The sequence below is a fragment of the Orycteropus afer genome, unplaced genomic scaffold (genome assembly GCF_000298275.1).
Source record: "Orycteropus afer afer isolate SDZICR_OR568_19922 unplaced genomic scaffold, OryAfe1.0 scaffold00363, whole genome shotgun sequence".
NCBI classification, from domain to species: Eukaryota; Metazoa; Chordata; class Mammalia; order Tubulidentata; family Orycteropodidae; genus Orycteropus; species Orycteropus afer.
The window spans coordinates 1,438,250-1,452,668 of NW_006921950.1; the positions used below are offsets into that span (position 1 = coordinate 1,438,250).

The 14,419-nt window shown below is 40.2% G+C and overlaps 1 protein-coding gene across 1 annotated transcript in view; it reads right to left on the reverse strand.

The window, feature by feature from the left end:
- Positions 1-10,111: 10,111 nt before the first annotated feature.
- Positions 10,112-14,419, reverse strand: part of SLC9A9 (solute carrier family 9 member A9) — a 1,057,350-nt gene continuing 1,053,042 nt past the window's right edge. The window contains exons 15-16 of the mRNA XM_007952889.1: positions 12,340-12,445; positions 10,112-10,339 (exon numbers count right to left, since the gene is read on the reverse strand). Coding sequence (XP_007951080.1) covers positions 10,112-10,339; positions 12,340-12,445 — 334 coding nt within the window. The remainder of the gene's footprint in view (positions 10,340-12,339; positions 12,446-14,419) is intronic.

The following is a 14,419-nucleotide window of genomic DNA, read 5'->3' on the forward strand; positions in this document are numbered from 1 at the left end:
CTGGATAATTTTTGTTTTTTCTTTCTGAGACATTAATATTCTGATATTAAATCTCCTAGTGTGATCCTCTAATTTTCCCTCTTTATTTTCGATATTCTATTCTCTGGTGGTATAGTGCCTAAGGCTAACCAGAAGGCTGGCAGTTCAAACCCACCAGCCACTCTTTGGAAGAAAGACTGGGCAATCTACTTCCATAAATATACCACCTCAGAAATCCAAGGAGGAGTTGCTATGAGTCGAATTGACTTGATTGCAGTGAGTTGTTTTTTTTTTTTTTTCACTCTTTTAAAATCTTTGTGGGATATTTTCTCAACTTTCTTCTCCAGCCTTTTTATTATATTTCTAGATTTTTGGTATAATTTTGAAGTATTTTTGTTTGTTTAAATGTTTGATAGCAACATGCTCTTATTTCATGGATGCAATATCTTTCTTATCTCTTTGAGAATACTAATTATAAGTTTTTAAGTATTTCTTTTGCACCTATGTTTCTTCTGAGTTTAAGAAATATTTAAGTGTTCGTTTTAATCTCTGTTTCTCACATGAGGCTTTCCATAAGTCTCCATTGACACTTTGCTGTTTATTTATATTCAAGAATGAAGCAGTAAAAAGTTAATTGGAAGCTTTTCAAATGGAAGCAATCTCTTTAGGGTAACAGGCAAGTGCCTAGCTATTTTATGGTGGGAGTGTCAATGGCTGATGCTTGTAGGTCTTTTGAACGGATCAGTTTTCCACAGTGTAATTCTCCAGTTTCTTACCAGTCTTTTCTAAACTGTCAGAGTAGGCGTCTGGTGGTGTTCCCATTCATTGTATAGACTTTCACTTACTCCCCCTCTTGTCAGTTTTGCAACTCCTGACTCCATAATGTCTTTGGTTCAGTGCTTTGCTAGGCAAACCTTCAGCCTTAGCCAAGATGGAGGAGGGGTAAATATCTAAATGTGTGGGGTCTATGAGGTGGGCCGTGACTCTGTTTCTGATATATGGACTTTAAACAAATCTCCTGTTTTTCAGCACTACCCAGACTCTCAGCTTCAAAAATTCAAGGTATCTCAAATTCCTGAGCTGTTCTGCTATTCTACAGAATAAATCAACTTGTTTGTTATTGACATTCTCCATCTGCAGGCACTTAACTTCTTTTTTTTTTTTTAATTAGTTTGCTAAATTAGTTACCACTAGTTCACTTTCAAGGAGCTCTGGTGGCGTACTGCCTAAGGCACTTGACTGCTAACCAGAAGGCTGGTGGTTTAAACCCACCAGCCACCCCTCAGAAGGAGGACTGGGTAATCTACTTCTGTAGAGATAAATCCACTGCTGTGGAGTCAGATCCCACTCATAGTGACCCCTCCTTGGGTTTCTGAGGCAGTATCACTATGGATACTGCCGGAGCAGTATAATATATCCTATGAATAATAGGAGCCACCAGAGCTCCTATTACTATCTCAGAAATCCAAGGGGGGGGGGTTGGTATGAGTGGTAATTCACTCAATGGCAGTGAGCTTGAGTTCACTTTCAAAATATTGTTGGTCAGTTTGCTGTCATCTCCTTTTCTGTCCTTGTGGGTTTATTCCATTTTTGTCCCTTTACTATAATTTCGGAACTCTGATGGAGTAGTGCCTAAGGCATTTGACTGCTAACCAGAAGACTGATGGTTCAAATCCAACAGCCACTCCTCTGAAGGATGACTGGGAAATCTATTTCCATAGTGATACTGCCTCAGAAACCCAAGGATGGGTTGCTATGGGTCGGATCTGATGCCACAGCAGTGAGTTTGGTTTTGTTTAGACTATAATTTCAGTTGGGCTTCAGGATGCAGCAGTGACAAGCATGTTTGTTACATCTGACAGATTTATGAGGTGTCATTACAGGAACATCCAATGTCTAAGTAACATAAATATTCCTCAGGCTCCAAAAGCTTGGTGGAGGTAGGCTGGCGTATCAGACAGGGTTACACCGGAGAAACAGAAAATATATATCCACACAATGGGCCATGCTAGCCACTTTGTTATTAAAATCATCTTCTGCTAAAGGTCATCCTTTGGTGACATTAACATGGGACATGCTTTTTGCCCATTCAGACAAGTCTATCAACATACCTCCTCCTCATACCTCCTTGTCATAAATTTTTAATGTTGTTTCCAAGTCCTTGACCATCAAGCCAAACAATTGGCCATAGTCCATGAATTGGTAAAGACTTATAGTCTAGCCATTTCTCCTGCTGAGCAAAATGAATAACCAGGTACACTGCTTGAAATTTTGTCCAGTGTGGGATTTCTTCCCTTCACTACTATTCTTCATAGGAGTTCTGATGATGCTGTGCCTAAGGCATTTGATTACTAACCAGAAGGTTGGCAGTTCAAACCCACCAGCCACTCCACAAAAGGATGATGGGGCAATCTACTTTCATAAAGATTTACCGCCTTGGAAACCCAAAGGGGGTTACTATGAGCAGAACTGACTGACAGTGAGTTTTTTTTTGTTTGTTTGTTTATTATCTTTCAAGGATGTCCTGGAAATGAGCTGAAGTGTTGCACTGCTCACTTTTGGGTGGTACCTGCATATCATGTAGACTCATCTGTAAACCAGGCCCACATTTCTCTTCCTCAGTCAACTATAGAGAATTCCTCATTAAGCCATAGGTGTCGGCTGGGAGAGAGAAAGTAATGTAGTAAGAGTGGAGACTATGAGTATTTAGTCCACTTCTTTATATAACTTATTTGTGCCTGATCTTATATATACCATTCCATTTAATGATAAAGTACAAATGTACACACCAAGTCTATGGCTTGGTGGGTTAGATAACACCCAATTCATGATGAGCAGCTCAGGTGGCACAATATCGTGGTGGCCCATGGTTAAGTGTTCAATCTCTATTCCAGTCCAGTAACAAGTCAAACGCTGTTTCTGAAAAGGGGAGTAGTTATCCACAGAGGATGACCACAGAGTTACAAAAAGTAGTGATCCACAGGGGCTTTGCTTCAAAATCCTAAGGGTCTGCTGTGATTCACCAATAGTGGCCTGCCAAAGGCTCCAAACAGCATGTCCACCTACCACTTCCTGTACCATTGGATCTGCTGGATTATGCGGCCCAAGTGGCAGAAGAGCTTGTATGGCAGCCTGGACTTGTTGTAGTATCTTCTCTTGTTCTGAGTCCCACTCAAAACTAGCAGCAATTTCATTTAATAGGTGTTCCAGATAACCAAATCCAAAGAGGCCTGCTAGTATGCCTCTTTTTAAAAGAGTAGTGCCTTTTGAAAACAAATATGCTTGTCTTCTCAGTGAGTCTGGCATGTGGAGAGGGCATATCATAATCATGGGGCAGAAAGATAAAGGTGAGGAGGGTCACGTGGCTTTTGAAAACTCTTCAGTGAATCTGTGATGCACATCTAACTCCCTAAAATATATATTTCCAGCCCAGATCTTTCATCTAAACTTCAGATAAATGTAGACAACGTATCCATGTGGATATCGCACAGGAACCTCAGCGTCAACATATCCCAAACTGAATTTATCTGTCCCTACCCCCAGCCTCCCAAGCCTCCACTCAACTCCTTATCTGCCAGCCTTCTGGTTAGCAGTCAAATGCTTTAGGTACTACGCCACCAGAGCTCCCTAGTGAATGACACTATCAACCAATCATCTTGTACATCTTAAACTTAAGATCATCCTGTGCTCCTTCAGCATTTTCAAATTGCATATGCAACAGTTACTAACTCCTGTAAGTTCTACCTCTGAAATGTACGTATTCCATGGCATCCTCTCCATTCTTCCTGATTCTTTCTTAGTTGTGCCTCTCACCATCTCCCTCCTGGGTTATTTGAAATAGCATCCTAACTGTGCTATTGCCCAACTTCATAATTGCACTCCCTCCTCTCACATCCATTTAATTATCTTCTCTGATTAAACTATGTCAGTTGCTCTGTATTCTCACAGGATCATGGCCTGATGACTTAGTTTGATCTATGCCTCCAGGGTTGTCTCTTATTCTTCCATTTCCCCACCCTCAAATGCCTAAATACCCTTTACTGCAGCCTTGTGGAGTAACACATAGTTTCTTTAAAAGGCTGCCTTACATCCCTTTGTCTTTGTCCAGGCTGTTACCTTCAAATGAAATGCCTTTGCCATATTCTAGTTGTCCAGCTCCACCTCCTACCACGTGGGCCAGCACCAATCATGTCTGCTTGGTAAAACTGTCTCAACTTTGAAGATCTCACTTAAATGTAACTTCTTGAAAGGTCATTGTTCTCTTCTCTCTCCCCCATCTTGAAACCAGGACCACCCTCAAAACTGTATGCCCCTCTTTATCTCAGACAGAATTCAAAGATGGGGTCTATACTCCTTTACTCGTTTGTATTTCTTATAATTTTAAATCGTAACTTAATATGCAAGATACACATGTATATAGTATCACTGTAAAAATTAAAAACAATACAGATAAACCAAAAGGTCCTCGTGAGCCAGCCCTCCTTGTCCTATTTCTTTTTATCAGTTGACTGTACATCCTTCTAGACTCTTTTTTCACTAACAATGTACCTTGGAAATATTCATGGGAGTGTATATAGACTCACTTCAGGCTTTACAATTGCTGCAAAGTATTCCCTAGCATGGACATACTGTCATATAATGAACTCTTCTGCTATTAATGGGTATTTTGGTTATTTCCAATATTTTGCAATAAAAAACAGTTGTTGCTGTTGTTAGGTGCTGTCATGCTGGCTGTACACAGGGTCACTTTGAGTTGGAGCCAACATGACATATCCTTGCTATGCCTGAACCTATCATTGCTGCCACTGTGTCAATCCATCTTGTTGAGGGCCTTCCTCTTTTTTGTTGACCCTTGCTTGACTCCTTGTTCTGTTCAAACAACAGCCTCCTGGTCTATGTACATTTCCTCATGAGCACAATTAAGTGTTCTGCAATTCCCATTCTTCTCAATGTTATCCACAAGTTGTTATGATTCACACAGTCAAATGTTTTTGCATAGTCAATGAGTAAATTGAGTAAATATCTTTCTAGTATTTTTGCTTTCAGCCAAGATCCATCTGATATCAGCAATGACATCCCTCATCCCACGTCCTTTTCTGAATCTAGCTTGCACCTTTGGAAGTTCCCTGTCAATATACTGCTGCAACCGTTTTTGAATTATCTTCAGCAAGATTTTACTTGTGTGTGATATTAATGATATTGTTCGATAATTCCCACATTCGCTGGGGTAATTTTTTTGGGAATGGGTACATATATCCTCCAATCAGTTGGCCAGGTAGCTATCTTCCAAATTTCTTGGCATAGCCAAGTAAGTGCCTCCAGCACGGTATCCATTTGTAGAAACATCTCAATGGGTATTCCATCAATTCTTGGAATCTTGTTTTTTGCCAATTCCTTAAATGCAGCTTCAACTTCTTCCTTCAATGCCATTGGTTCTTGATCATATGCCACCTCCTGAAATAAATGAACTTGGACAAATTCTTTTTGATGCAGTGACTCCGTGTATTCTTTCTATCTTCTTTTGATGTTTCCTGCATCAGTCAATATTTTGCCCACAGAATCTTTCAATATTGCAACTCGAGGCTTGAATTTTTCCTTCAGTTCTTTCAACTTGAGAAATACTGAACGTGTTCTTCCCTTTTGGTTTTCTAACTACAGGTCTTTGCACATTGCATTATAATAAATAATAATAATAATAAAAACAGTGCCATACTGAATATGTTTTTCATACTTCTGTATGCACATATGCCAAGTTACTTACTTTCTACAGATACACCTAAGAGTGTAAGTTCTGGATACCAAAAACCACCAAACTCACTGCTGTTAAGTAGGGTCCGACTCATAGTGACCCCTCCTTGTGTTTCCGAGGCAGTATCACTTAGGAAATAGATTGCCCAACCTTCCTTCCGAGGAGTGGCTAGTGAGTTTGAATTGCCAGCCTTCTGGTTAGCAGTCAAATGCCTTAGGCACTACGTCACTGAGCTCTTAAGTTCTGGATAGAAGGTATTTATTTTTGATTCTTCATATTCTTTGCACATTTTTCTATTTGATAGCTTATTTTTCCTTTTTTCATGCATCTGTAAGAGTTCTTTATATGTTCTGAAGAATGACCTTTATTCTGACGCACACACACACATAAATAAGTATGTTTCATCTCCCAGTTTGTTTCTTGTTTTTAAATTTGGGTTATTGTGTCTTTTATCATAAGAGGTTTCATATTTTTATGTAGTCAAATTTATCATTCTTCTCTTTTGTTTGTGTCTTTCTCAGAAAGATTTTTCATACTCCAAAGTTTATATATATATATATATATTCTCTTTTATCTTTTCTTGTTATTTCTAATTTTTTTTTAATGTTTAGCTGTTTAAATTACTTGGAATTTAGTTGTGTGTATGTGAAAGGGTGTTACTTAATTTTCTTTCTTTTTCCAAATGGCAAGTCAATTGGTAAACACCAATTCTTCCAATTATCAAATTATTCATGTGTCTAAATATGTTCAAGTGTCTGTTTATACTAAGCTTTCTTTGATGTCTTTGCTTATTTCTGTGTCAAAACCATGCTGTTTTGGTTACTATAGCATTATCATATGCTTTGGTATCTAATAATAGGAAATATATTTGTTTCTTTAGATATTTATGGATAAGATGGAGTCATATTTGTCTTGGAATTCCAAAGACCTGTTTGTATCCATGTTTGTTGAATGATACAAATGAGTACATTCAGAAGCTAATAATGCTTCTTCTTCTCAATGTAGAAATTGTTAGAACATCTTGTATTCTCAAGGGCTCAAAAAGATCACAGTGAAAACTAACATTTTTTTTTTTTCTGTTTTCTGTTCTACCTTATATTATATTCTAGTACTTGGAATGAGTTATTCCATAGGAGTCTTACTTTTCAAAAATGAGTAATGCTTGTAATTTTGGCACATAACAACATACAACAAATGCTTGTAAAATGCACTAAACTCAAAAAGTCCAAAAGTGAAAAGCCAAGTCTCCTCCTAGTTCTTGAGAGGCTACCACATTACCAGTTTTACCTATAATCTTCCAGAATGGTAGCACACCATGCAAGGTCCTGCCCCTTGCTGTTTCCATTCAGCAACATATCTTAGAGCTCATTCCATATCCATGCATGTGATGCTGTTTCATGAGATGACTGTGCCAAAATTCATTCTACCAAAATGGCAATTCAGCTATTTTAACAAATATCCTTTTGTTATTTCTGAAATATCTAGAATGAAGGTCTTGCACATACAATTAGAGGGTCAAAGGGCTTTGAAATTTTCAGTTTTGATTTATATTGTGAAATTGTCCTCTAAGAAATTTCTAGAATGAAGACCCTCATGGTACTGGCCACCAGTCTTCAGACTTGCTCCAACATGCCCAAGTACAACATAGAGGCTCTAACTAGGACCCAGATAGTGAGTGGAATTGTATGTGTGCATATTTGTGTGTGTACACACGGCAAGAAGTTCAAGGAAGATCATAAGTCAATTAATTAATTGGAGCCCTGTTGAAAGCTCTAATAATGACTGGAAACATTAGTAGTTTGAAAAAAAAGCTCTTTTGCCTTTATTATTTATTAGAAACTGGCAGTAAATAATAGGTTTGCATTTCATAGTCTTGATGCTGCTAATCAAAGCACAGGACATTTCTTAAGATAATAAATTATTATCCTTCACAACAGGAGCATAAAGGGAATTTGGCTTTATGAATTGCTAACTGGGACACTAGCCTTTGTCTGGGTCTGGGGCTGATTCAGAGAAAAGGAGACTGGTAATTCCATCTTGAACTGGAACACTCTTATAGATTGGGCAGGACAGTTTCCTCACTCTCACAATATTGTACTTACCTGGTGTCAACTGGGTCAAGTGGCCCAGGCTAGCTTAAAAAGTGCCCCCCCTCCCAACTGTTTTGGTAGCATTAGTTCAAGATGGTTACCTGGAAAGGGATTTTTTCCTAAACTAGGGGAAGACTTTGATAGTGGGCCAGAAGGGTATTTTTACTATTCCCTCTTAGTGAATTGGTGTTCTTTTCAGATTGTGTGTCCTTCCCTTCAACCTCATCTCATTTCCTTCCAGTATGTCATAATTATCTTCCTTCTCTCCACTCCTGGCTCCCCTGGTGTTTGCCTTTTGAAGGGATGGGGGGAGATCCTCTTTTTCCCTGAGGTATCTTTCTCCATCAAAAGGAAAGAAAGAAAACACCAAGGTCTCATCTCTTCCCTTCACAAAGATAGGGACAGAGGTAATAGGAGCCCTTTTGCCTTTCTTTCCCTTTCCCCCTTGTATCTATTTCCCTTACATTTGAAGCTGTTCAGTGATTTCTGGTCACCTGCAGTGTGAAAGGAGGAGGATGTTTCATTCCGGTTGAGTCAGGTGTCCCTTCTCTGGCATGTCCTCGCAGTCCAATGCTGTTGTCTTCATCCCTTTTAACAACTTGGCCTGCCAACCCTATGGATATTCCTTGGCAACAGGACCCTTGGATCATATTTCATTCACTTCAGTGCCTGTTTTCACCCAGCACACTGAGTATGGGGACTTAAAACTGCCAACTAGCAACAACAGAGCAAATAGCTTTAGATACAGCATTGGCCAACACAATCATACTTTATAACAAAATTTTATTAGGATTAAGTCAAATTAGAAAACTTCATGCTTCACCACCATTATTAACCTGGAATGACCAGATTAAACACAGTTGAGTACAAAACATGTTGTGTCCCTGGAGTGTACAGTTTGGAAAGCAAGAAGATGGAAGCATGGAGCAGTATGCCTGGCACCACCATAGTTTCTCTTTAAGGCCTAGCAAGTGGTCAGCAAAGCTTTGGGCCAAGGAAGATGTCATTCCCAACCTCCCTCCTTCAAAAGCAGACTCATCGTAACCCAGACGCCAAAGACTGAAGCCTATTTTTCGGAGACTAGTATTTTAACATCAGTTATTTCAAGGGAAGCCAGGCTTGAGGTATCTTTATGGCTTAAAAGGCACAAGTCATGCAGCTGATTGGAAAGTTGTGTGCCATTTTCTTGAGTGTGAGCTGTGAGCCATGTCTTCTAAAGGGGCCCTGATGCTCTGTGTCTGACCCCTCAGTATGGCTTCTGTGTCATTGGTTCTGTTTCTCTCCCCCAGCCCCTGTGTGCTTACTAGGTGTGAGTGCTGGAACCACAGTGTAGGCGGCTGGTCAGGGGTTCCATCAATTGACTTGATGGCAACCAGTTTTGGTTTCTTGCCTTGTGGAGAGCAATCTGTGCTGCAGAACCTCATGACCCAGGACACAGAGGGGAACATACCTTCGAGTCAAGAAGGGACTCAAATGCAAGCAAAAACAGGGAGGATCACTCTTCAGGTACAACATAGTAAAAGGAAAAGAAATCTGCTCTTCCTGGAAGGGGTTCTATCAGCTGGAAAGTGGCACTGCACATAGCACAGAACACACCATCTGCAACCAAGCTCTTTGACAAAAGGGAGCAGCACCTTGTAAGGGATGTTAATAAGGACAGGGGTTCCCCCAATGCCATGTGGGTCTTGTTAGGCATCAACAGCAGATATTGAGCCCTTATCTGGCTCTGCAAATAGTCCTGGTGGGGCAATGGTTAATTGCTCTGGTCGATGTTTTGAACCCACCAGTCACTCCATGGGAGAAAGATATGGCATTCTGCTTCCGTAGATATTACAGCCTTGGAAACCTTATAGGGCAGTACTATTCGGTCCCATAGAACCAATCAATATCAATTCGAATTGACTTGATGGGAACCAGTTTTGGTTTAGTTAATCAAAGGAATAAAATCCATAATCTAAGTGAAAGGCATGGGGAGCTGAGCACAGAGAAGAAAACACTCTGCAGACAAAAAAGCATCTGTTTCATTCTTACAGCAGCTAGACTTTTGACCCTCTCCATCCCACCCAATTCATTAATAAAAATGGCTACTGTCAAAAGTTGAATAATATAGAGGGATGATCATATGTTTTCATTTCTTCAGGTACCAGAGGATAGATGTAACAAGGTTTGATTCTCTCCAATCTACACTCTTAAAAACTTTTCCAGTCTCTCCCCTCACTGCCTCATTAGCTTGGCTTGCATTCCTTGGTGAACCTTGCATTTTTTGTGATTATATTCGCACTGCTCAGGCCAATTAATTCAGTGGGGATTGACCAGGAGTTTGCTCAAGCTTGAGTTCATAGCCTCCCAGGCCGAGGTCCCCCTCATAAATGTTTTCCTTGCTTGGAGTCTGGGGTGAAGTGTCTGGGTCCAGCCCTGACCTTATGGGAGGACTGCAGGGTGAGGAAGCTTGCTCCTGGTAACTCATGGCTAGTTCATCCTGATTGACAATGCATTCCAAATCATCCTCTTTTGGATGTTCCTAGATTTTGAAAAGAGAGAAAGAGAGAGGTCACTTCATGATGAAGACAGAAAACCTAGCAGTTCTAGACTGCAAGAAAATAGGGTATGTGTGTTTTCCCTTTCATAACCGCCCTAGGATTGTCTTGGTTGTAGTTTCCACCTAGGTCAGAAACCACTTTTTTCAATCAGTGGGCAGAGAGAAGCATGTCAACAAGTCAGCATTAAAGATCTGACACACAACACAATCCTAACGGATCTCTAAGGAACCCTGGTGATGCAACAGTTAAGCAGTTGACTGCTAACTGAAAGTTTGGTGATTTAAACATATGCAGCAGCTCTCTGGGAGAAAGAGCTGACGATCTACTACTATACGGATTACAGCCTAGAAAACCCTATGGAGCAGTTCTACCCTAACATGGGATTGTCATGAGTCAAAATCCATTCTAAGGCATCTATCAACAATAATAACAGTAAGGGATCTTAAAACCTACAGGAAGAGTCATTAGAGACCATGTGTTAATGGTCTCCTTGCGTTAAAAAAAAAGAAAAAAAAGTTGCCCTCCAGTTGATTTGACTCCCGAGGACCTCATATGTATTGTCAGGGTACATTTGTGCTCCATATGGTTTTCAATGGCTAATGTTTTGGAAGTCGATTGGCATACTTTCTTTTGTGGTGCCTCTGTGTGCACTCTTTTAGTTAGCAGCTAAGCATGGGAACTGTTTGCACACCCAGGGGTTGCCTTCCTTGTGTTAAGAGAGTTAAAATAGAATTCAATGACTATTTCTTCCACTGGTTGAGGAGTTGAGGGGAGTTAGAGGTCAACAGAATTCTGTGATCTCAAGAGTAGGCAGTGATTCTCAGTGTTGGTTCTGTAACAGTCCTGCACAACATCATAAAGTTCTCAAAATGCAGTTTCTGTTATCTTTACTTTAGAAATGCATCCTCATGGCATGTTTCTTGGGATGGGTGTCACAGTGCTAAAGACAGTTGGAAATCACCAAGGTGAATAATGGCTGAAACTAACTGGATCTGGCCAGTACAGCTTTCCTCAGACAAAGGTTCCCTTGAAGCAAAGAATTAAAGTCTCCATTTTTCTTCCACTGGCTTTGGGAAAGCCACACACAATTATTTGTAGAATGAGCCCTGTTTAAGTGATCTCAGGCCAAAGGCTCCAAGCTTCAGCATGCATCAGAATCTCTAGTTGTTGTTGCTGTTAGTTGCTATTGAGTCTATTCTGACTCATAGCAACTGCACATAACAGAGTAGAACTGCCCCGCAGGGTTTCCTAGGCTGCCATCTTTATGGGAGCAGATCACCAGGTCTTTTCTCTCATGGAACAGCTGGTGGATTCCAACACTGATCTTTCAGTTAGCAGTCAAGGGCCAGGGCTTCTTTTTTTAATCAACTAGAGGGCTTGTTAAAAAACAGATTGCTCAAAATCTCTGATGTGAGGACTGAGAATCTGCAGTTCTAGCAAGTTTCCAAGTGATGCTGAGGCTTCCGGTCTGGGGCTCTCCTTTGAGAACCAGTGCCTTAGGCTCTTGTGCCCTGAACCTATCTAGATCTGCTTTTCTATGTTTACACAAGGTGGTGACCAGCTGGGCAACCTCTAAGGGCTCTTCAAATTGGAAGATTCTGCTTTTCTCCAATCCCTGACACTCTGATTTGCTGATAATGATTCTAATTGCTTCTCAGCACTTTTTATTCCACTCCCTTGAGCTATAAAGCACAGGCCTAATATCCAAAAAACCTCAACACACAGCCCTTGTGAGGACATATTACTTCTTTTACATTTTTGAAGTTCATTTTATGGTTAAAAATATTGGTAACAATAAAAAAGTTACATTTGTAAAAGGAGAATAAGCCAACATCAGCAACAACTGAAAAGAGAAGACAAAAATGCTTTTTGGTGTAGCAAGTTTTAAAAATGCTTCCTCCTTAAGCTGGGAAATAATAGCCTGAGGTTCCCAGGCTCATCAATATTCTCCGAGGCCATCCCATGTGGGATGTTTACTCACCCCGTAGGCCTGTGGACTGGTAAGCAGCCTGGAAATTGGACTGCACCATTCTGGTAACGTGGTGGTCAGTGGAGGCCCAGAATGTGTTAAAATTGGTTTCAGGTATCTGCAAGGCCTGTTAAGGAATGCTTGTCCAAAAGTAGTTAGGATTAACTGGTTAGTTTCTCACATAGCACAAACTTCTGCATTTAACGAAGGAGATAATACATTAACCTTTAAATTCCTTACTCTGTCATTTAGGTAGCAATTCAGCAAGCCAAAATTGCTGTTTAGAATCTTTGCTCCACAGACCTTTGCAGCCCTCCTGTTAGCCTTTAATCATGAAAAAATGGCGAATGGCCCATGAAACAGCAGCAAGAGGTGTGCGTGGTCCTCTGCCCATCCCATCCTCCACTCAATGTCTCATCAGCTTAGAAAAAGCATTCTTAAGAATTACCTTAATCAATAGCATAAAAAATTGTATTTTCTCAAAACTGCACACTGCTTGTTGTTGTTGTTGTTGTTGTTGTGTGCCGTTGAGTCGGCCCCGACTCATAGCGACCCCTCCTTGGGTTTCCGAGGCAGTATCACTACGGAAGTAGGATTGCCCAACCTTAGCTACCAGTAATTTTCACAAAGAAGCAAGAGGTATTTCATAAAATGTTCAGTAATTTTAAGGTGGGGTAGTGTATATGGATTATTTTCCAAAATTCTTTATTTTCACTATTCAACCCAGTCACTTTATACTTCATACATCAATGCATCGCTATACAAAATTATGTAAATAAGCTGGTGCCAGGTTTATTCCATTGTCTAGCACCTGTCTTTCTCATCTTTTCATCCCAAAGTGCTCTAACAAGTTAAAAGAAAAACCTGTTCATCTAGAGCCATTATGTTTTCCTCCAATCTATCAATAATGAAATCCCCAGTGGCTGCCTCAGGTTGTCTTATTTATTTATTTATTTTTATTTTTTCCTCAAAGAAAAGCAGTGGAATTATTTCACCATTCTATCAGAAATGACTTTTAAGCTTTATATTATTTCCTCTTGTGGAGAATATTTCACCTCCTCAATTTTCTGAAAAGCTATAATAAATAGGGAATGGGAAAAAATGGAAAGCAGTTAACACTGGTTGGCTTGTGGAGATCCGCAGTCCCCCACCAGGCACTCAGGATGTGAGAAGATCTTGGCAATGACTCCACTGGGGCCTGTCTACAGCTGGACAACACCACTCTGTCATCGTCATGATGCTCTGACTGTGTGGGAACAGGCAGTGGATGCAGCCCAGAGGGACCAGGAATCTGCTTCACTTTGGAAAGTCACTCCCCACCACAGAAGTAACAAATGGGATGCTCACAAACACAGCTAGTTCTGATGCAAGAGAGCCAACACAAAGATAGCTAAAAGAGTCTAAAATTCCAGCTGCCAAAGGAAAATTTGTCTCCTCCTTTCAGATAGGCAGCTCTTGTGCCCAGTTTAGGACCAGGGAATATATTAAAGTTCAGAGCTTGGCATTTGCTGTAACATCTTGTAATTATATCTACACATCTGAAAAGCCCTTGATGATCTTCCATTAATTTTCATTACCGATGGTTATTTCCTTCATTTTATGGATGAAAGAACTGAGGCCTAGAGAAATAATGATTTTAAATAATCCCAAAGCTCCCTTTGCTATTTGAATCCACCCTCATCATCCCTAACAGAAAAGAATGATCAGGGCAGAGGAATGCATTGTAACCAGCTGGGTTCTGCAGAGTAAAGCACACAAACTTTGTCTCAGCATGTGGTCAATGGATTTTTCTTTTTCAATTTTTACATATTTAATTTATACATTTGAAAATAGTCTTATTTCAATGTCCAGAATTAATTTAGACCTTTAATCACCTCAGATAAACAAATGAACAAGCACTGGCTGAGGTTGGTTAAGTCATCCTGTCCACTTGGTTCTTTGGTGTCTCTTCTGCAGTGGCTGCTTTTTGACAGAGGTTAACATTTGATGCTAAGATCCTCACACTCTGTGCCCATTCTCTTACGTATATCCATATGTCTCTTCCCCAGAAATCCTTATCCATGCTTTTTCAATCTTTCTCCTTCCAAATGTT